Source organism: Quercus robur, chromosome 3 (assembly GCF_932294415.1).
Source record: "Quercus robur chromosome 3, dhQueRobu3.1, whole genome shotgun sequence".
Lineage (NCBI taxonomy): Eukaryota > Viridiplantae > Streptophyta > Magnoliopsida > Fagales > Fagaceae > Quercus > Quercus robur.
The window spans coordinates 14,565,398-14,586,996 of record NC_065536.1 but is presented as its reverse complement, the minus strand read 5'-3'; the positions used below and the strand labels follow the sequence as shown (position 1 = coordinate 14,586,996).

Below are 21,599 nucleotides of genomic sequence, written 5' to 3'. Positions count from 1 at the left end.
ATAGTTCTACATAGGGAGAAATTTTATGCTGCCATAGCCAAATGTTCTTTTATGACAGATAGTGTTTTATTTCTTGGTTATGTGGTGTCTAAGGATGGATTATCATTTGATGAGTCAAAGGTTACTGCTGTTAATCAATAGCCAATACCAATCATAAGTCCATGAGGTCTGTAGTTTCCACGGGTTGGTGTCATTCTACCGGCGGTTTATCCCTAACTTTAGCACCATCATGAAACTGATTACAAATTGCATGAAGGCTAGTAAGTTTTTGTGGACAATTGAAGCCACAAAGGCATTTCATCAGATCAAGGAAAAGCTTACTACAACGCCTATTCTAGCTCTTCCTGATTTCTTTCAACCATTTGAGTTACATGGTGATGCATCCAAGGTTGGAATTGGGGCTGTACTTAGTCAAAATGGCAAACCAGTGGCTTGCTTTAGTGAGAAGTTGAGTGGGTCAAAATTGAATTACATCACTTATAATTTGGAATTTTATGCAATAATTTGCACTTTGAAGCATTGGAGTTCTTATTTGGCCTATCATGAGTTTGTCCTTTATTCTGATCATGATGCTTTGAAGCATATCAATAGCGAAGACAAGCTCTCATCTCGGCATGCAATTTGGGCTGCTTATATTAAACAATTTTCTTTTGTCATCAAGCATAAATCTGGAGCATTGAATAGAGTGGTGGATGCTCTTAGTCGATGAGCCTCTTTGCTCATCACAATGCAAACCAAAGTGCTAGGGTTTGATTTATTTTGTGAGTTGCTTTCTAGTGACCCATAATTTGGCTCTATACTGAATGATGTGGCAACAAGAAAGTGTTTCAACTTCCTTTATACACGATGGTTTCCTTTTTAAAGGGAATCAACTATGCATTCCTGATAGTAGCCTATGCTTAAGGGTTATTCAAGACTTGCATAATGAAGGCCATATGGGATGTGATAAAACCATAAAGCTTGTGATAGACTCTTATTTTTGGCCAACAATGTGAAAGGAGATTACCAAGTTTGTTGAGAGGTGTCGTATTTGTCAAGTTTCCAAGGGCACTACAACCAATTGTAGCCTATATATGCCTCTTCCTATACCAGACCAGCCATGGATTCATGTCAGTATGGATTTTATCTTAGGATTACTAAGTACACAATGAGGTAATGATTCAATTTCTGTTGTTGTGGACCGGTTTTCCAAAATGGCCGACTTTATTACTTGTAAGAAGACCTCAGATGCAGTTAATATCGCTCAACTTTACTTTAGAGAGGTCTATCACCTCGATGGCTTGCCATAATCAATTATTTCAGACCGTGATGTGCGTTTTCTTAATCACTTCTAGCATTGCTTATGGCATTTGGCCAACACCACACTTAACTTTAGTAGTGCCTATCATCCTCAAACCGATGGTCAAATAGAAGTAGTAAACCATTCCTTGGCCAATCTACTTCGGAGCTTGGTGAGTGATCATCTTAAATCATGGGATTAGCGCTTGTACCAGGCAGAATTTGCTTACAACCGTTTTGTTAATCGTAGCATTGGATTCAGTCCCTTTGTTATTACTTATGGCTACAACCCACGCGCACCACTTGATTTGGCTCCTATCCCTGACTCAAAGCATGTCAATGTGAAGGCTAAGGATTTAATCACACAAATTCAAGAAATTCATACAACTACTACTAAGCAATTATAGGAGACTTCTACTAAGTACAAACAAACCGCTAACAAGAAACATCGAGTAGTAGAATTTGAGATTGGTGATTTTGTTTGGGCAGTTTTGACCAAAGATTGCTTTCTTGTGGGAGAGTACAACAAACTAGCTACTAGAAAAATTGGTCATTTGGAAATTCTTGAGAAAATTAATCCTAATGCCTATCGGTTGAAACTTCCAAGTCATATGCATACATTTGACATCTTCAATGTAAAGCATTTTGTTCCATATCGGGGAGAGAATTCCAATCCAAACTCCAAACTCAAGGACGAGTTTCTTCCAACCCAGGGAGGATGATGCAAACCATGTTATGAAGAACAAAGAGTTTTTTTATTTTTTTCCTTTTCCTATTTGAATTAGGATTTATTTACTCTATTATGCTGAATTAAAATCCTTTTCCTAGTTTAATTGGGATTTTAATTGTTTTTTTTCTCCTAATTAATTTTTTTTTCCTTTATCAAGTAGAAGTAGGTTTATTAATTCTTTTCCTAAAAGGAGTAGGATAACTTTTGATCCTATATATACTCTTTATAGAGAGGATGATTGTTATTATGCATTATTAATAAAAGTTTGCTAGAGAGGTTTTCTCTATTATTTTGCCTACTAGCCTAGTGTTCTTGTAGAACTTAGGTTTTGTGGAAGAGTTGTAGTAATTGTATGTTATAGATTTTGCTTCTACACACTTACGCTACATTAGTCACCTTTTGTTTCATTGAGAAAATTTAACACCATATTGGTACCAAAAAAGCTGAGATGTGTTTGATTAAAATACCCATGAGATGTCAAAAACCACCAAGTTGTCTTGAAAACCTCTAACATGACCAAAATATCTTTACAATCACAAAAAAAAAAAAAAAAAAAACCCAAGATATCACTCTAACTTGGCCAAATTGAGTGGTTTGAATGCTATTATGGTATTTTTCAAAATATTTAGTATTTTAGTCATTCTAGGTATTTTTAGGGCTACTTTGTTCATTTTCAGCGTTTTTTTTATAATTAATTTTGAAAGTTTAAAAATGTATTTTAGTCATTTTATACGTTAATGAAGGTATTTTGGTAATATTTGAGTCATTGGGGTATTTTAGTAATTTTATATATTTTTAGGACTATTTTTTGAAATCCTTAATTTCCAGGGTATTTTTGTTAATTTTCAAGTTTATAATTATTTTGGGAAAATTTATTGTTAACATTTTAATTATTACCAAGATTATTATGAATCGGCAAAAATATAGTCATATGTGATATTGGTACTACCCAATATAATGATAAAACTGTCAAATGTGAGAAACAAATTATAGAAAATTTGGGTACTACCGAATGTGACAAAAGTACGATCACATGTGAAACTATTTCGGTAAGTTTCTAGGTTTCGGGGGCAATACAATCATTTTTGTAGGTTACGAGGTCATTTCAGTCATTTTTTAGGTTTCGGTGTCATTAAGTTATTTTTAAGGTTCTAAGGTCTTTTGGTAATTTTAAAGGGTTTCGAATGTATTTTGGTCATTTCCAAGTGTTATGTGGTATTTTTTTGTCATTTCTTTAAAGGTTGTTTGGTTGTTTTGTTCATTTTTTATGCTTTAGAGTAATTTCGGTCATTTGTTTAGGTTTTAGGGTCATTTGGTCATTTTTTAAGTTCGAAGGGTGTTTTGATCATTTTTTAGGTTCTAAGGGTATTTTAGTAATTGTTGAGGGTTTCAGAGGTATTTTACTCAATTTCAAGTTTTATGAGATATTTTGGTCATTTTATAAGTTTCAAGGGTATTTTGAAAAAATTTAAGGTTTCGGGGCCATTTTGTTATTTTTAAGGTTCTATGGGTATTTTGGTCTTTTTCTTTTAGTTTTAAGGTGCATTACAGATATTTTTGAGGTTCTAAGGGCATCAATGTCAGTTTTTAAGTTACAAGGTCATTTTAGTCATTTTTTAGGTTTTATGGTCATTTAGGTCAATTTTTTAGTATTTACAGGGTATTTCGATTATTTGTATGGTGTAGAGGTATTTCAGTCATTTTTTAGGTTTTAGGGTCATTTCGGTCATTTTTTTAGGTTTTAAGGATATCCTAGTAATTTTTGAGAGTTTTGGGGTTTTTTTGGTCATTTTCAGGTGTTAGGATGCGTTTTGGTAATTTTAATATATTTAAGGGTATTTTGGAAATTTTAGAGGTTTTAGGAATATATTTTTTTTATATATATTTGTTGATTATTAGGTAATTCGGTGGGATTGGATTGGATTGGCTACGCCTATATGTAATGTTGGTTCTACTTAATATGATGATGGAATTGTCAAATGTGAGTAAAAGAGAAGAGAACCACTGAATGTGACAAAAGTACAGTTACATGTGATGTTGGTACTACCCAATGTGACGATGGAATCAAGGTGGTTGATACTATACTGTACTGGCCGGTATGTACCATATCGGTATATGTACCAATACTGAAACGTCAACGTTTCGTACCAGTTTAAATATCGGTCGTACCGACTGTGTACTGGCCGATTTCAGGCATTTCGGTCGGTACAAAAATAAGCTCTTTTTTTTTTTTTTTTCCTTCAGTTTTGTAATTTTTGAATTTTTATAAGGCTGAATGGTAACTTATTTTCATTAACTTATTAGTATTATTTGTTTTCTTAGTATGCTAAAGTCTATAGTCTAAAACCATGAATAATTTTTTTTTGAATTGAGGTAATGTTTTATGATAAACTTTTATTTTTATTATATAATATATATATATATATATATATAAATATAAAAAATAGCAATAAACCTGAAACAATACACCAGTATTGACTAGTACTGAAATATATTATTCAACTGGTCAAACCGATACAGTTTCCGATACGAGATTGATTCCTTTGGATGGAACTAATGTAGGGCGAGGCGAGGCGGAGCAGGGATGAGGTAGGTTGGGTCTAAAAAGTCTAAACTCATCTCCACCTCGCCCCATGGTGCAGGGCTAAAATCTCGCCCTATTCCAGCCCCACCATATTTGCGGGGTGGGAAAAACCCGCATGGGGCGAAGCAGGGAGGGGCAGGTCAAATGGGGTAGGGGAAAATTGCCATCCCTACCATCAAATGTGAGGAAAAAAAAAAATCACCTAATGTAACAAAAGAATAGTCACATGTGATGTTAGAACTACACAATGTGAGGATGAAATCGTTAAGTGTGAGAAAAAAAAAAAGGGAACTACCAAATGTGACATAAGTGATGTCAAATGTGATGTTGGAACTACACAATGTGAGGATGGAACCATCAAATGTGAGAAAAAATAAGAAAACCACCAAATGTGACAAAAGAACTGTCACAAGTGATGTTGGAACTATACAATGTGAGAATGGAACCATCAAATGTGAGGAAAAAAAAGGAGCCACTAAATATGACAAAAGAACTGTTACATGTGATGTTGGAACTACACAATGTGAGGATAGAGCAGTCAAATGTGAGAAAAAAAAGGGAGAACCACAAATATGACAAAAGTACTGTTAAATATGATGTTGAAATTGCACAATGTGAGAATAAAACTGTCAAATGTGAGAAAAAAAAAAGGAATCACCAAATGTAACAAAAAAGTTGTCACATGTGATGTTAGAACTGCACAATGTGAGAATGGAACTGTCAAATGTAAGAAAAAAAAAAAAAAAAGAAGAAGGGAATCACCAAATATGACAAAAAAAAAAAAACTGTCACATGTGATATTAAAACTGCACAATGTGAGGATAAAACCATCAAATGTAAGAAAAAAAAAAAAACCACCAAATGTGACAAAAGAATTGTCACATGTGATGTTGGAATTGCACAATGTAAGGATGGAATTGTCAAATATGATATTTTGGTAACCTGGTATAGAATTACCCGTCTAACATATTCCCTTACGAGGAAATTTTGTGAGAAAATTATGTCAATCTAGCATTTTATGGGAAATGGTGATATTAATGGCATCAATACTCCTAAAAAAAAAAAAAAAAAAGAAATGGCATCAATACTTTCCATCAAAGGGAAAGTCATAATCATTATATATAATATTTGACTTTACACAAAATGGATAACTAGCAATGATACTTTCCATACAAGTGAAAGTCAAATTCATGTTATAATCACAAATTAAAATTCAATTAGGCAACATGCATCTATATAATTAAGACATTAATTTAAGGATTTTTTTCATTAAATTATTTATGAGAAATGTAAGGGATGCTCTAAGGGCATGGTTTAGGAGCTATTTTAGAAACTTTTTATGGAAAAATGATAAACTAACTAATTTTTTAACAGCTTTTTATATTTTCCATAAAAGTGATGTCAAAAATTTTCAAATATGGTTTATTAACAATTTTCCTAAGGGCATCCGTTAATATGACCCTTAATTTATTAGAAGAATAAAAATGTCCATTAGACATAACCCTTAAGCCTGTCCTAGAATCATGGGATTAGAGCAATTCTTATTAACTATGGCTACATTTTATTGGATTAGTTTGCTTCTTTTCTCTCTTCACAGAAGAAAAAAAATAATAAAACATAAAAAATAAAAAAGGATGAAGATTGTTTCTTTTCTTGTATGTTATGACTCTAAAAATTAGGAACCTATAGAACTGGTGAGTTAACTAGTATTCCTAACGAGATTGGATCAAATTTTAAACGTTTATTAACCTAATCTAAGCAATCATAAAAGTTCAGTAATCAATATTAAATTTCATTTTTGATTTAGATTATTAACGGTTAAAAAATGTTATATTATATTATATATATATATATATATATATAAAATAAATAAATAAATAGAATAATCGGGTTGGGCTAGGTAATACCAGTACCCGACCCATACTTGAATCCCTTATTGAGATGGATAAAATTTGTGTCTGTTGGGTTGGGTACCCACCCCCCAATAGGTTGTTTCCATTCTTGCACTATATCAAGAGTTGTGGATCAACAACATAATACTCCTAAAATTTAGGAGAGAAAATCCAAATTCTAAAAAGTTAGAGTGTAAAATTCAAACACCCCCAAGCTTTTGGGTGTAAAATTCAAATTTTGAAAATTCAAGAGTGTAAAATCTAAACATCTCAAATTTTAGGAGTGTAATTTGTAATTTACCCTTAAAGATATTAATAACTAAATATGAAATCTTGAAAGAAAATCTTTTTATATAAGGTTTATCATTTGGACATCTCAATTAAGTCCTCCATAATTTTTCCAACAGAGAAATTAAAAAAAAGTTGTTGTTGTTGTTGTTGTTGTTTTTTTGTTTTTTTTTTCTATGAAACAAATATATATATATATATATATATATATATATAAGCAGAAATCTCATATGAGAAAACATAAGGTTCTGCCAAATAGTGCATTTTACATAAAGATAATTGAAATATTCTCAAGAGTCACATCAAAGATAAGAACAAATTAAATATTGATTTTTTGTTTCATTTGGTTTAATGTTTCATGACTTTTCTAATTAAAAAATAGATATTCTTTGTATTTTTTGGTTCAATATTTCAGAACTTTTCATCCCTCACACATACACACAAAACTCTTTACATTTTAATTCGCTATTTTCACATCTTGCACTTCTACCCTTTTATATATACCTGCTCATTTCCCTTCATGTCAAATACACAAAGACTAAAAACGATGTCATTTATATTTAATCTTTTGACGACACCTGCCTAACTCTAACATTGTTGTTTCATCTAATCATAACCCGTATGAGTTGGCTATAACCAAGGAAGGGGGGCTTGCCTTTTATATTAAGTGACAACAACAATTACGATTTTGCTGTTAAGTTTGGACATTGTGGATTTGTGGGTTTTGTAAATGAAGTAATTGATTGTGAGTGTTTTGGATGTGTATTTTGTTTTACAATTAAGAAGAAAGAAGAAGACACATTCTATATCAACTTTTATTCTATAATATTCCTCCAAAGTTTTTATTTTTTATTTTTTTTTCTCATTCCTTCAATTGAATAATTATAATGGATATGTTTGTACAATTTATAATTGTTGTTTTAAAAAAAGTTTCATAACAATTACGCTATAATACATATACAATATTCCCCAGAACAATTTAACATAGAACATTACAACATTATCCATGCATTGCACGGGTAACTTACTAGTTATTTATTAAATGGTTTCAGGCCTACCCAATATATATCGAATTTCTTGTTCCGAGCATTTACTTAATGTAGCCTTTTTTGTTTTGTTTGGAGGTTGGCTAAATGTAGCTCTGTTTGTTTGAGCAAGGATTGCTCAGTAAAAAGTTAGTATGTACAGCTTCAACACAACTATGGTACAACTAGAAATTAGGCTCCTATAATCCAACTACATTATATGTAGTCCGACTAGTCTTTATGTTAATTTTTTGTTTAATTATAAGCCGAGAAGTTTTTTAAGTATTAACAAATTTTAATTAATTTTAATTTCTTGGATTATTTTAAGATAATTACACTGAGTGTCATATCCTTGTTAACAAAGAGACAAGTACAAATTCGTACCTTTTCAATGAGAAAGAGGGGCTGCTGAACTAGAACATGATCGCCTAACTCATCTGTATCTGTGAAGCTTAATTCATTCGAAGCAACAATCTTCACTTTGTCACATTTGGATATCGTCAAACTTTTCAATGATTTCCACTCTGAAGTGTGCTTTCTAGGATAGAAACACTTGAGTTCAGGCAGCGATTGAAGAGTTAGAGAGGTTATTTGTGGGAACACAAACTTAGTCATTGTTTCCAAGCCTTCTTCCAAAGCAACAATTTCCTCCATTAATTCACAATCATTTATACATAGACTCTCAAGTTGTTCAAGACTTTTGGCCACCGAGACTGGAAAAAGACTTTTCAAATTTTTACATTTAGAAACTTCAACTTGACACAGATTTTGAAATGTTGAAATTGCTTCAAGATCCGAATTCCATACATGCTTAAGTTTTGGTAAATTGATTAAAGCCAGGTGTCTCAACTGAGTGGATCCCTTCTCACATATTTCATCAACATTTTCCCCTCTAACCTCAAATACCTCTTCTACCGAATTGCAATTTCTTATCTGCAAGTCTTCAAGATTTTGGAGTCTTCTTGACATATTAGGCGGAAAAATGTTCATTAGACTTTCACATTCATCAACATGCAATTGGTTTAGTTTGCAAATGGAATCTGAAACGAGTTGGCTGTGCCACAACATCTTCAGGTTATTTATGCCATTGATGAATATTCTCTCCAAGTTAAAAAAGGCAACCTACAATTCTCACATATCAATTGAGTCAATAATATACCTTTATATTGCCAAAAACCCGAAGCAAGTAGAACATGGAAGAAACCAATAAAAGAAATGGGGAAAAGAAACACAAATTAACCAGCCTTTAATAAAGAGAGATTGAGAGGCAAACAGTAGGTGTATTTCTTCAAGTTCTTTCTAAAATGTGATGTCTATGCTCATGAAATTTAGATAACAATATTGCTTTCAAAGTTTTTTTTTAAAAAAAAACCATTGAATTTCTTAAGTAAAATCTTGTTTTGGGCAAAATCTCGTCAACCCATTTTGGTGTTTTCCAAATGATGATTTGTGGTAGTGTGCCACCCCACCAAAATAAACCCATTGTAGACTTATCTCCGATTAAGGCATTACGAGCAACACATAGAAGCTTTGTTTTCTAGAGGAAAAAAAAAAAAAAAAACACCACTAGCGGATTAAACCAAATATGGTTTTCAAATTAAGAACTTGCGGGAGGCATTGAGGTATGGGCACGGGCTGGGTATGGGTATGGGGTGGGTTTCCCCCAACCCAAACAGATTTTTTTTTTTTTAAGCAAGAATTAGAGTTGAAAATGGGGGCAGTTTTAGTTGTATTGAAGCTCAAAACGGCAATTAAAAAATATTTAAATTTCCCTCTAGTTTTTTATGGCAAACAAACTTATTTTGGACCCTAACATTAGTAATTAAACAAACTAATTTAAACTTTCTAAATATATTACAAATGATCAAATAACTTAATTAAGAAAACAAAAAGGATATGATTAGCATAATTTGACGTACACAAAGAAAATTAATTAGTGACTAATAGGAAGATTGGTGTAATATGTGCTATTGTGTTTGTCTAACATATTCCCTTACAAGGAAATTTTGTGAGCAAATTATGTCAATCTAGCATTTTATGGGAAGTAGTGATATTAATGGCATCAATACTTTCCATCAAAGTGAAAGTCATAATCATTATATATAATATTTGACTTTACACAAAATGAATAACTAGCAATAATACTTTACATACTTTCCAAAATTCAATTAGGCAACATGCATCTATATAATTAAGATTTTAATTCAAGGATTTTTTTCATTAATTAATTTATGAGAAATGTTAACAGATGCGCTAAGGAACTATTTTAAAGAAACTTTTTATGGGAAAATGATGAATTGACTAATTTTTTAACGGCTTTTTATATTTTAATAAAAGTGATATCAAAATTTTCCTAATATGATTTATTAGCAATTGTCTTAAGGACACCCATTAACATGACCCTTAATTTATTAGAAAAATAAGATCCACTAGACATAAACCTGAAGCCTGTCCTAGAATCATGGGATTAGAGAAATTCTTATTAACTATGGCTACATTTATCGGATTAGTTTGCTTCTTTTTCTCCTCACATAAAGAAAAAATAATTAAAAAATAATAAATAAATAAAAGAAAGAAGATTGTTTCTTTTCTTGTAAGTGATGACTCTAAAAATTAGGAACCAATAGAACTTGTGCTTTAACTAGTATTCCTATCGAGATTTGATAAAATTTTAAACATTTATTAACCTAATCTAAGCTATCATAAGAGTTCAGTAATTAATATTAAATTTTATCATTGATTTAGATTATTTACGGTTAAAAAAATGTTTTATATATATATATATATATAAAGAAATAAAAAGAATCATTGGGTTGGGCTAGGTAATACCAACACCCGACCCTATACTCGAGTCCCCTATTGGGTTGAATAAAATTTGTGTCTGTTGGTTTGGGTACCCACCCCCTAACAGATTGTTTCCATCCTTGCACTATATCAAGAGTGGTGGATCAACAACGTAATACTCATAAAATTTAGGAGGTAAAATCCTAATTCTAAAACAATAGGATGTAAAATCCAACCATCCCTAAATTTTAGGGTATAAAATCCAAACATCTCCAAACTTTAGGGGTGTAATTTGCAATTTACCTTTAAAGATATTAATAACCAAATATGAAATCTTGAAAGAAAATATTTCTATATAATGTTTTATCATTTGGACATCTCAATTATGTCCTCCATAATTTTTCCAAAAGAGAAATCTATTTTTTCTTTCTACGAAACAATATATATATATATATATATATATAAATTTTTTATTTTGACTGAAATGATAGAAATATATAAAATATATATTAAATGGTCATGGACCTACCCAATATATATCTAAAAGAAAGACTTAAATATAATACTTAGGTGCTGTTCCTTAAGTTTCATTCTTAAGATTCTGCCACATTGATTTTTTCTCATGGGATGAAAGTATATTTTTTAATTAATTAGCCACATGGCTAAATCTTAAGAGAAGAATCTAAGGTGCTGTATTTTAGTTTTGTCCTATATCTAATTTCTTGTTCCGAATATTTACTTAATGTAGCTTCTTTTTTTTTTTTTTTTTTTGATTGGAGATTGGCTAAATGTAGCTCTATTTGTTTGAGCAAGAATTGCTCAACTAAAAGTTAGTATGTATAGCTTCAACACAACTATGGTACAGCTGGAAATTAGGCTCCTATAATGCAACTATGGTACAGCAAGAATTGCTCAACTAAAAGTTAGTATGTATAGCTCCTTTTTTTTATTTATAAGCCAACTATTTTTTAAATATTAAAAAAAGTTATTAATTTTAATTTTTTGGCCTATTTTAGGATAATTACACTAAGTGTCATATCCATGTTAACAGAGAAACAAGTACAAATCCATACCTTTTCAATGAGAAAGAGGGGCTGTTGAACTGGAACATGGTGGCCTAACCCATCTGTATTTGAGAAGCTTAATTCATTTGAAGCAATAATCTTCACCTTGTCACATTTGCGAATCGTCAAATTTTTCAGTGATGGCCACTCTGAAGTGTGCTTTCCGGGATAGAAACACTTGAGTTCAAGCAACGATTCAATACTTAGAGAGGCTATTCGTGGGAACACAAACTTAGTCGATGATTCCAATCCTTTTTTCAAAGCAACAATTTCCTCCATTAATTCACAATCATTTATACGTAGACTCACAAGTTGTTCAAGACTTTTGGCCACCGACATTGGAAAAAGACTTTTCAGAGTTTCACATTTAGAAACTTCAACTTGACACAGATTTTGAAATGTCAAAATTACTTCAGGATCCGAAGTCCATATATGCTTAAGTTTCGGTAAATTAAATAAAGTCAAGTGTTTCAACTGAGTGGATCCCTTATCACATATTTCATCAACATTTTCCCCTCTAACCTCAAATACCTCTTCTACCGAATTGCAATGCTCTATCTTTAATTCTTCAAGACTCTGGAGTCTTCTCAACATATTAAGAGGAAAAATGTTCACTAGATTTTTACAACCGCAAACATGCAACTTTTTTATTTTGCAGAAGGAATCTGGAACTAGTTGATGATTAGGCCACAACTTCTTCAGGTTATCTATGCCTTTGATGTATATTTCCTCCAAGTTAGAAAATGCAACCTACATTTCTCACGTATTTATTGAGTCAATAGCATATCTTTATATTACCAAACATAGTAAAAAATAATAATTAAAAGATAGAGGCAAAGTTGTTAGCAGTTAATTAAATTAGATTAATGTTGGAAATAAAACATAATAAAAATAAACATCGGAAAACTAACTACATTATTTTCAAAAAAAAAAAAAAAAACGAAGCTACAAGAACATGAAGTAACCTAATAAAAAAAAGGAGGAAAAATAAATAAATAAATCAGCCTTCTAATTGAAGAGACTAGAGTTTGGTTTCAGGCCAAACTATTTAGCACAGAGATTATATAGATACTAGCCTCATCATACACGCTTCACGCGTGCTATGAAGTGTTTTTTTTTTTTTACTGATCCTATTTTGGAGCAAAAAAAAAAAAAAAAAAAAAATCTATGTTATTATTTTATATATATAATTTTTATTTTAAGAATTTAATTTCTAAGTGGGTAAATAAATTTGAAAATCTGCAGGAGAGTGGCTCTATTTTTTAGACAATGTTTTAGTAGAAGTTGGAGTTGTATTTTTACTGGATTGTCTTTTAGTTTTGTCTTTATTTAAACATAGGGATGTAGGGGCATTCTTGAACTAAAAAAAATGAGGAATCGAAATCAGGAAAGCCCCTTAAATAATAGTATATATAACAAATATATTATGAATTGGATTTAAGTCACATAATGAGAATTTGTTAAATTGCTATGCACTAATTTTTGAAAAATGATTTGGGATATGATTATCAAATGATCATTAATATTCTTCTCCAAAAATAAAATGATCACTAATATCACATTTACTCTAAACAATTATCTCTAATTTTAATTTTATATCCAACAATTATTTCTAATACAAACTTCATATTAATTACTAATATTCTGTAAAACGAAAACCCATTTTAATTTTTTCTAGACAAATAATTTGTGGTGTGCCACACTGCCACCCACCAACTTTAACCCATTAGACGCTTATCTATGATTAAGGCATTACAATTTACAAACAACATATATAAAAGTACCAACGGATTCAAATTGCCATCTAGCCAAATGTGGTCTTGTAATTTTTGTTAAACACCTTGTGGGCACTATTTTAGGAACCCTGGATCAACAACATATCTTCAGAGGTTTAGGAAAATCAATGATAAAGAAATTTTAATTGTGAAAAATCTCAAGAATACATGAAGAGAGAAGAGGGGGGAAAAGGGCAAAACTGAAATATTACCAAAAGAGAAAAAGCAAAATAGGAGTAGAGAATGGCTAAAATGATAGTTATGATCTAGTCTTGGTTTTCAAAATGTTCTTATTGACATTATAAACATATGCATGATACGCTATTAAAAAAGCAGTCAAATTCTCGTCTCATGCTCAACCAAAAAATGTGCATGTGGGAAGGTTATCAAAATCGGTGAGGATATCAAATCATAACAATAACAATACCTTTTCATTGAAAAGCAGCTGAGAATCAACATCAGGATGGAAACCCATCAAATTTGGCAAGTTTTGTAGATACAAAGAACGCAATTGAGTGAAGGTAATTATATCCGTTCTGATGTCGTGGTTGACTTGTATCTCGTGTGTTCTTTCCTTTGAAAGAATTGCACGCATCACCTTGCAATTTACAATCTTTATTTGTTGAAGTTGCGAAAAGCATCCAAACATAGTTAAGGAGAAGACAGATGTCAACTTTTCACATTTGCTCACTTCTAACTTTTTCAAGCTACGGAAAGACCCCATTGGAACTTGGTCATGGCATATCTCTTCTAGATTTTTCATATTGTCTAGAGAAAGTAACCGTAAAGCAGGAAATGCAACCCATTGAAACTCCATCAAGTTAACAATGTATTGAATTTCAGTGCTGTTTCGAATATAGAGATGATTCAATTGTGGAAAACCTTCCTTGTCAACTTCATAAAGAATATTTTTAATACCCTCCCTGGTAGCCAGATCAAGATATTTACAGCTTTTCAATAAAACTTTAATCCCATCCTCTATTTGCAAGCCTCTATCAAGTTCAAGTTTCAACTTTCTTGAGATTCCAAACTCATCACCATCACTGTACCCATTATTGCCTATTAATATATCGTATCTTTCCAATCTTTCAAAAAACAAGGCTTTTGGTAGAACCTTGGGATTGGAAATATGTATACTCAATGTGGTCAAGAGTGGCAAATAGTCTAACTCTGAAACCCTAGTATTTTTTCTTTCTGTGATTTCTCCATCAACATGCCATTGATTGAAGCTACGATTCATATACAATTCTTCTAACCTTCTCAAATCTGAAAATACATTGGATGGAATGACTTCAAGTTTGGTGCAATAGTTCAAATTCAGCAATTGAAGGTGAGTCAATTGCCTTATTTCCATGGGTAACTCCTTTATGTTGGAACGTGATAGGGTAAGAGCTCTCAAATTCTTCAATTCTCCAATTAAAGCCACGTCTTCCAACTCACACCCATCCAAAAATAAATTTTGGAGGTTGTGAAGGCATGAAATGGATGAAAGATGCGGAAGACTTGCGCTAATCAAAACTAAAACTCTAAGCTCTTTCATTCCTTCAAAAACGTTATTAGGAATTGGTGAAATATATTTTTTAGTATTACCCAAAAAAATGAACTTAATTTTTGGACATCCGAATCTTTCAGGAAGCTCCTTATGGTCCGTTTGGATTGAGGGGGAGGGAAGGAGAGTAGAGTAGAGTAGAGAAGATTTTTCTCAAAAATAGCTCATTTTTAGCCAACACTACTCTATTCCCCTCCACTTCCCCTCCTTCACCCTTCCATCCAAACAGGCCATTAAGGTTAACATAAAAAAGTGCGATTCCAAAAGAATCTTTCCATTTTTTAATATTTAACCATTTTTCCGGACCTTCTAAACTTCTTATGGTTAACATTTTTTTTTCTTTGTCGGCAATATAAATGGCAACATCACGAATGACGTCATGCATTTTAAATGTAACCCTTCTATTACCTTCCAACAACAAGGAAGAATCTTTTAGACCATTGACCAATGTGTGGACCCTATTTCTCACTTCTTCCATTGTATAAACATCTTCAAAGAAGTCCAAACCCACCAAATATCTCCACAAGCTATCTATACGTATGACCTTTTCTTCTTCAAATATACTGCAGAACAGGAATAAAGACCGCGCTTCCTTATTTAAAAAATCGTAACTCAACTTTATACTTGAGTATACCTTCTCATGCATCTTTTCGATCTGTGTTGGATTTGCCCTTTTTAATTGTCGCAAGGCATCCTTCCAGACATTTGGGTTCTTTTGATTTTTCAATGCATTTGCAACTGTTGTAATGGCAATCGGTAAGCTTGCACATTCTTTGACAACCTCAACCATGGTAGATTGAAAATCCAAGGTTTCAGCAAAATTGCCCGCTATCTTTACAAACAAGAATTTAGCTTCATTGTTTGATAAAGCTTCAACTTGGAATATCTCTTGAGGATCCGTATACTCGCCTAATACATCTTCAGATCTAGACGTTAGCAATAGTTTGCTTCCTTTTTTATCATCCCCAAAAGAAATGCCACGAGACTCCAAGTCAATCTTGTTCCAAATATCATCTATAATTAAAAGGATCTTCTCTTTCTTCAGCCGCTCACGTAGCAAATCTGCTTTTTGAGAATCGGTCTCATCTTGAAAACTCAGACCCAATTCTGTCGCAATGTCTTTCTGAATCTTTTCCAAGTCAGGTATTTGGGATACAACTACTTTAACAATCCTTTCAAATAAAACGTCTTCTTTGGCTTGTGTAGCAATTTTTCCAACAAGCATGGTTTTGCCGACGCCGCCCATCCCATAGACGCCAATGGCACGGATAGAATCATCTCTCAGAGCCCTCATAATTCCATTCAAAGTTGACTTTCTTGATTCAAAGTCCTCATAACCTTTAGTAGAAATTGTAGTACCTCCTTGTATAGGGACACGATGGCCAACAGTCTGGAACGTGCCCTTGTCCTTGATTTCCATGACGGCCAATCCCATCTCGTGTGCTCTTTTGCCAAGCTGATAACGGGCCTTCAAATTTAAACAGCGTCCGTTGAAACACTTCAACTTTGCTTGGCCTTCCTCTTTAAAGAATTCTTGTGCCTCTTCAGTGACCGTTTCAACACGTTTCAGCCACGTCAGGACTTTATGTTCAATTTCTTCTAAATTGTCTTCAGCAGCTTCAACCTTTCGTTCCACACTCTTTCTATCATCTTCGAGATCAACAACTTCGTTCCTGAGTTTGTCAACATTTCTTTTGAAGTGAATCAGATAACCCATCTGACGTGCTACTGCTCCAATTGCGTAGCCCACAACTTTTTCAACGATCACTTTAACGGTCTCCGTAAGAACCTCCATTTTGTGCTTCTGATTGGTCTGTGTTTTTTTATTTTTGTGCTTCTTGGGTTGGGCTGCAATCTTGAGAGTAGAGGCAAAGAAAGGCCCAATATTAATGAAAGATAATTTTAGTCTTCTACTGTCTTCACGTGGGCTAGGGAAGCTGAAACCTGACAAAATTAAATTTTTTAAGAGACAATTAAACCAAGTTAATCTAAAATTAAATAAAATGATGTTAATTGAAAATAAAATAAAATGATGTTTGATTTTTTTTTTTTTTTTTTTAGGAATTTTTTTGGGCAAGGATTTGCAACATAAATCATTGTATTTATTTTGTTTTAAAGTAGATCAATGGTGGAGATCAGGTCTAATAGAGTAAAAATGAAACCAACTTAAATAACTTGCCACATTACACAAATCTCAATATACTTAAAGAGAAATTTTTAGACAGGTATCTATTTAATAGCTTGACACATCACCATTATGCAGGAAATGCTGCAACCTTGTCCTTTTTTTTTTTTTTTTTGGTTTTATTAGTACTAATGCGACAAGTTGTGATAAGGTGGGAGTGCAAATAGAAATGAATTATTGATGGTAGGCAGTAGGCATCTACTTTGATCAATTTCTCACTAGTTTCATTACAAGGGGAAAAAAAGTAATGTTTATGTTTTGATGTGGAAAATGAAACAATTTTATTATTCAATAGAGCTACCTGTCTCATGGGAGAACTAGAGTTTTAATCCTCAATATTCTCTCTCTCCAAAAAAAAAAAAAAAAAAAGAAAAATAGCACAGAAGTTCATCTTTTTTCCATGAAATGATGTTTGATGGGGAATTTGCAAGATTTTCAAAATCATTCATTCCTTTCTATATGTCTCAAGAAAAAACAATCTCTATTCTTGCTTCCAAACTTTCTTTCCTCATTTACTCTTTTATCTTTTTTGGTTAAAATGTAAAATTTACTCTCTAAGTTTCACAATTTTTCATTTCAATATTTTAAATTTGAGTTTTGTCATTTCGGTCCTCTAAGTTTCATATCTTTCCAATTAAGACCTCCATTAATATGCCTTTAGTTTATGCCGTTAATATACCAAAACGGCATGGTTTTGGACCTATTTTAATATTCAATATTTTAAATTTGAGTTTTGTCATTTCGGTCCTCTAAGTTTCATATCTTTCCAATTAAGACCTCCATTAATATGCCTTTAGTTTATGCCGTTAATATACCAAAACGGCATGGTTTTGGACCTAAATTAATATTTAATAATTTTTTTATATTTATTTCCTAATCTTTAGAAAAACGTTAATTAAAAATAAAAATATAAAAATAGAAAGCAAAACTGAAACCCCAGCCATCTGAGAAACCAAGAATGAGAAAGAGGGGAAAGAAAGTGAGCATTTGTTTGGATGAGTTTTGGATCATTGTTTCCATCACTCAATTCTTTGATTTTTGAGTGATGAGTTATGGAAACTGAAAACACATTTTATGTGTTTTCAGTTTCCATAACTCTATTTTCAATGGCATTTCTGTTATTAAACATACATTGAGGGACCCATTAGTTAAGTCAGCCGCAACTTTTGACTTTTTTTTTTTCTCACTGGGTTTGGTGGGTTTTTTTTTTTTTTTTTTTTTTTTTTTTCAACTGGGTTCAATGAGATTGGGTATTAGGGGTTGAAGGAAAAAAAGAAAAAAAGAAGAAGGTAAAAGCTGCACCAAGTGATAGGTATGGGGCCTACAAACAATTGAAAAATATTGAGTGATGGTGTCAAACGAGTGGGGTGTAGGGAGTTGGGGTATTTTAAGTGATGAGTGACGAAAATTGAGTGATGAGTGACCATTTTTTTTAACCAAGCAAGCCCTAAGAGATTGCTAAGGGAGAAAGAGAGAGAGAGAAGATTACAGCACCGAAATCTTTGATATATAACATACATGCCAACTGCAACTGTTCAACTATTCGTCATCGTCATCATGATCTCTATATAGTTTGTATCGAAAGTTTTGGGTCGGGTTATCAGGGTAGTGAACAAGAAGTCCCATGTGACTGACTATTTTACCGGAAATCCACTTTTCTTTCGATAAAGGTTGTTTATGTTTTGAGGTTTTAATAGCTATTAAATAGTCTATATCATAAATGCTCTTGTAAGTTGTAAGATTTTTTTTTTTTTTTTTTTTTAAATTAACGTTTTTCATAAGATTAAGAAATAAATAAAAATATTAATTAAGGTCTAAAACGATGCGGTTTTGGTAAGTTAACGGCAAAAACTATTAGCATATTAACGGAAGACTTAATTGAGAATGAATAAAACCTAAAGGACTGAAATGACAAAATCCAAACTTAAAGGACTGAAATGAAAAATTGTGAAACTTAGAGGATAAGTTTTGCATTTTGGCAACTTTTTTTTTTTTTTTTTTTTTTTTTTTTTTTTAAGGGCAGCTATTACAACCATAATTAAGTTCCAACTTAGGAACAATCATTAGAATCACAATTACTCAGCCAAAAAAAAAAAAAAAAACTACAACCACAATAAAGCAAGAACGATGTCAAAGGACGAATGAGAAAAAAGAAAAAAAGAAGGTACCTCTCTCCTTAGGATATCAAACTATTCCTGAGCAGCTTGTTTTCCACACAGACACTCACTTTGCTAATGAGAATCAATAAACTGAATAGTTGATGATACCTTTTTCTTTTCCCTTTGTTACAAGTCTTGATAAGTAGAGGAAACTAAAATGAAAAATAAATAAATAAATAAAAGTAAATCGGAAAAAAAAACTGCAACAAAAAATCAAATTGAGGAATGAAATGATCAATAAGCAAGGAAAAACAAGCAAGGACAAACTAAAAGGAAGTACCTCTCTCCTTCACACTACAATTTTAGCAGGTTTCTCTTCTACTCCCTTGACTTGGCAGAATAAGGATGGTCGCTATAATTTGTTAGGGATCCACTTATTTTGCTGAAATTGAAAATTTTTTGTTAAAATTACTGTAGATAAAAATAAAAGTTAGCTGAAATAGTACAGTGGGACCCATGAATAGTACCAAAAAGTGCAATAGAGCCCATAAATAGTAACAAAAATAAGCTGAATAGTAAAATAAGTTGGCTTTTTAAGCTGGAGCCAAACGCACCAGTGAGAAGCTGAAAATACTTTACCTTTATTTTTATTTTTTTGGTAGAATTGGAGGAAGGTAAAACTAAAACGATAGGATACTAACACAAAAAACTGCAACGAAAATTAAGGTAAAAAGTCGGAATTTTTTTTTCCTTTTTGAGAATCGAATCAAGCTAAGAAAATCCAAACTAGGAGGATGACTGCAACGAAACTTAATACCATAAAGTAAAAAGTATCAAACTACTCTTCTTCTTCTTCTTTTTTTTGAGAAGTGGAGCAAAGTAAAACCAAAATGAGAGTTTCTTTAAGACTTTCTCCTCTCTTGTGTGTGTGTGTCAAAAATACTTAGTGTTCTAAAAAAAAAAAAAAGGTGACGAGTGACAACACAAAAGTTGCTACGAAAGTTAATTTAGACTACAAGAGAAACGAAGGAAAGTAGAGTAGGAAAAGGTTTTTAACTAGACCTTAACGGAAGAGGGTTTGTTTCTTGCTCATCCAATTTTAACTTAAAATTCGATGAGCAAGAAAGAATTTTAACTTAAAATGTCTGCTTTATGATAATTATTATTTATCATCGTGTTTGATAGGGGTATTTTGATCTAAGAAAGTCTTAGTGGACACCTTGGCCCGTTGGTTGGATCACCTTGCCGTTGACTCGTTAGGATAAATGCCCACACCAGTGGACCAACCATTCATGGACAAGTCAAGAGGTCCTTCCTCATTTAAAATTCTTAAAGTCCCAATGTGTCAATGTCCCACCCTCCTTGAAAACCTGTTGGATAGCTCATGTATGTGCTTGACGATTGCCTCACACCGAAACCTCCACTCACATACCGACAAATGAAGGACCGTACTGATGGTTGGGTATGCTGGGTCTCACATGCCTTTACATATTCTCCACTCATGAGTCCCAACGTGGAATAACTTGCACATCACATTCAAAGACCCCACTACATGTGCACCTCTTCCCTATATGGGAAGGAAAGCCCTAAGATCCTAGAGCCATTACTCCAAATCTTCTCTACAAGTGAAGCTCCTATGTTCAAAGGGATCTTGCTCAGCTCTACACGACTATATAAGCACCATACCTCCTCTTCTTCAAGGTACGTGAAAATCTCTAGCTCTCACACTATCAAGTTCTTAGAGGTTTTCCTATCACTGACTTAACTTTTGGAGGGCCTTTGGCCAGCACCCTACTGGTGCTTCCTATAGGTTCTTAGTTCTTTTGTTCTTCAAGTACCCTAATTGGTGCATGTGTGGACGATCAGCTCACTAACGATTTTGTGCATCATCAGTTGGCATCGTCTATGGGAAACAAGTGATTAGTTGTATCATCGCTTCTAAAAGAAAAAGTTGCATGGTCCAGACGCAATCAATGGCTACCATCAACCAGGAGACTGGAAGCCCCTCCAACGTCATGGAAAGGCAAGTGAAACCCTCGCTGCGGCAATCAAATGGCTCACCCAACACAATTAGGAGTTGGAACAGAAATTAAACCAAAGGGATGAATGACATCCCAATGACCAACATGACGAATGGGACAATGATGAGCACAATGATAGCCACCTCTTGATGGGGGATTGGCAGGAAAAGGAAGATTAAGAAGAAAGTAATGTTGCCAACAGGCTAGATCGACAGAAGGACACTAATCGCCCATCTGAACTAGAGAGCAGTGCGGTACGTATGTCACAGGACATGCAAATGATGAAAGAGAAGATAGATATGATGATGAACACCATAAGAGGGTT

At 32.7% G+C, this 21,599-nt stretch overlaps 1 protein-coding gene across 1 annotated transcript in view; it reads right to left on the bottom strand.

Annotated features, from left to right (window-relative positions):
- The window catches only part of LOC126717210 (uncharacterized), a 116,700-nt gene that overhangs the window by 73,447 nt on the left and 21,654 nt on the right, over positions 1-21,599 (bottom strand). The window contains exon 2 of the mRNA XM_050418661.1: positions 15,378-16,824. Within this exon, the coding sequence (XP_050274618.1) occupies positions 15,378-16,764 (1,387 nt within the window). The 5' untranslated portion in view covers positions 16,765-16,824. The remainder of the gene's footprint in view (positions 1-15,377; positions 16,825-21,599) is intronic.